This window comes from Sphaeroforma arctica (assembly GCF_001186125.1).
Source record: "Sphaeroforma arctica JP610 unplaced genomic scaffold supercont1.413, whole genome shotgun sequence".
NCBI classification, from domain to species: Eukaryota; class Ichthyosporea; order Ichthyophonida; genus Sphaeroforma; species Sphaeroforma arctica.
Window position 1 is genome coordinate 14,937 of NW_014040145.1, and position 2,122 is coordinate 17,058.

The following is a 2,122-nucleotide window of genomic DNA, read 5'->3' on the forward strand; positions in this document are numbered from 1 at the left end:
TATATATATATATTGTGTGTGCGTGTGTATATAAATCTATATATGTAAATCATATATGTGTGTGTGAGTGCGTGTGTGTGTATATTCAAATGCTGATTTCATCTGCAGCTCTGAGATGATACCGACGTACACCACACTGTTGCTGCTTGTAAACACTATATATAAAGTACCTGTCCGCGATACGTATTGAGCTGTCTCAACGCTCCGTTTCTCTGTGGGGGCATTAGTTGGAATAGGCAATTCCAGTACTCGTGCGGCGATATCTTATCGGGAACGTTGAGTGTCACGCCAACTCGGCTATCTACCATACCTAAGGAACAGAGAAATCCTTGCGATGAGTACATGGACACATAGTCGCCCCAGTGCATCTCGTGGAGCACAGTGTACGTGTGAGCCATGATGTGAGAAACTAACTCCCTACGTTCCTCGGTGTATGAGTCTACTTTATATTCATATGGCCCAGCTTCAAAAGAATTACAAGGCGTGATCCACTAAACTAGTAGACATAGCCATGAAGAGGATGTCGGGTTCGCCGATAGTCTTCAACTATAGTATATGAAATTATGAATCTGTATATATGTTTGTACGACTGCAAAAAAATATAATATTTATAAATACATACATACCGAATACAGAGCCCAAAAAAAAAGCTGGAAGTATGATGACATCACCTAGAATTTTGAATACAGAACAGAGGTCTTCCTGGAAGTTCGGTGTATCCGGTATACAAAGCCGGACAAACAGAATGTGGTACACGCAGTAAATAAATAAAATAAATAAAGCTGCAAAGGTCGCCAACTCGCCGGGCCTCAACAAATAAATACTTTTTAGTAGTATGCGACTAGTTACTGACTCTCTCCCAGAGACGTACAGCGTCAATGACATTATGTACATTATTATTACAGCATGGATGTACTTTTATTTTTTGTCAATATTGATTTTCAAAATTGTATCAGCTAAATAAAAAGCTATTCAGGTTTGAAAATCAGCCGAGTATAGACCACAGTTCTCTTGATTGTGTGCACCATATTCTATCAAAATATATACTTTTACAATACAATACACTGAGCGGTATTTCTTATGTCCGTGAGCTATGAATATGCAGCCGAACTATCTTTGAATTGAATGATATAATAAACTTCATATTGACCTTTCTATAAAGGCGACTCATGGTGTCATGATAAGTTCTCAAGATTTGAAAAGTGCAGATCGTATTCTAAAAAATATGCAATACATAGATATACGATTCAAGAAATGTGACTATTTTACTATCGATGATTATAAGCATGTCTTGCTCTTTTCTTTGAAGCATATCACAGTTGAATATCCATAACTCGAGAAATGTGAGTAGAAATGTATCAATTTACAATGTATGATTTATTATTTGCATACTCGATTCATTGTCAAGAAAATGCATAGAGAAACGTTTACGTGCGTTGCGTATACGTTGCGAGCTGTCGCAATTGTTCTAATACCTATTAAATACATTTCAAATTAGTAGTTGTAGACAGCACTGGCCTGGGCTGTCACTGGTGGCTCAATTTCGTAGATGACAGAAGTCTCGTAAACTGGCACGGTCTCCGTAACGGGCACGGTCTCCGTAACAGTGTGTGTGGCGGTAGTATCCACAACGCTTTGGGGAAGAATTTCCACAACCGTGGTAGTCTCCACCTGGGTAGAGTAGTCGATCTTAGTGCTGGAAAGAACGGTTTCTAGAGTCTTCACAGTGGTTTCGGACTCGACCTCAGTTGTGAACTTGGTCACAGGGACCACGACCTTCGAGTACTCTGTCACTGTAGTCGGTACAACCTCTGTGGTGAAGTCAATATCAACAGTGGTCTCAGTCTCCGTCTCAGTAAGCTCCTCAATGTTCGTCTCAACCGTGTAAATAACAGATGTTTCATACTCTGAAATAGTCGTCATGACGGTTGCGGGAACGATGGTCTCCAAAGTTTTTGTGGTCGTGTCAACCTTAGTTGTGTAAGCTGTCTGAGTCACGGGAACGACAGTTTCTACGGTGTTTGTCGTCGATTCAACCTTAGTTGTGTAAGCAGTCTTAGTCACGGGTACAACAGTCTCTACGGTTTTTGTGGTCGCGTCAACCACAGTAGTGTATTTGACG

At 40.3% G+C, this 2,122-nt stretch overlaps 1 protein-coding gene across 1 annotated transcript in view; it reads right to left on the reverse strand.

Annotated features, from left to right (window-relative positions):
- Positions 1-1,494: 1,494 nt before the first annotated feature.
- SARC_06017 (hypothetical protein) overlaps positions 1,495-2,122 on the reverse strand; it is a gene marked incomplete at its 3' end in the record, with an annotated part of 4,058 nt that continues 3,430 nt past the window's right edge. Inside the window, exon 2 of the mRNA XM_014300090.1 lies at positions 1,495-2,037. Coding sequence (XP_014155565.1) covers positions 1,495-2,037 — 543 coding nt within the window. The remainder of the gene's footprint in view (positions 2,038-2,122) is intronic.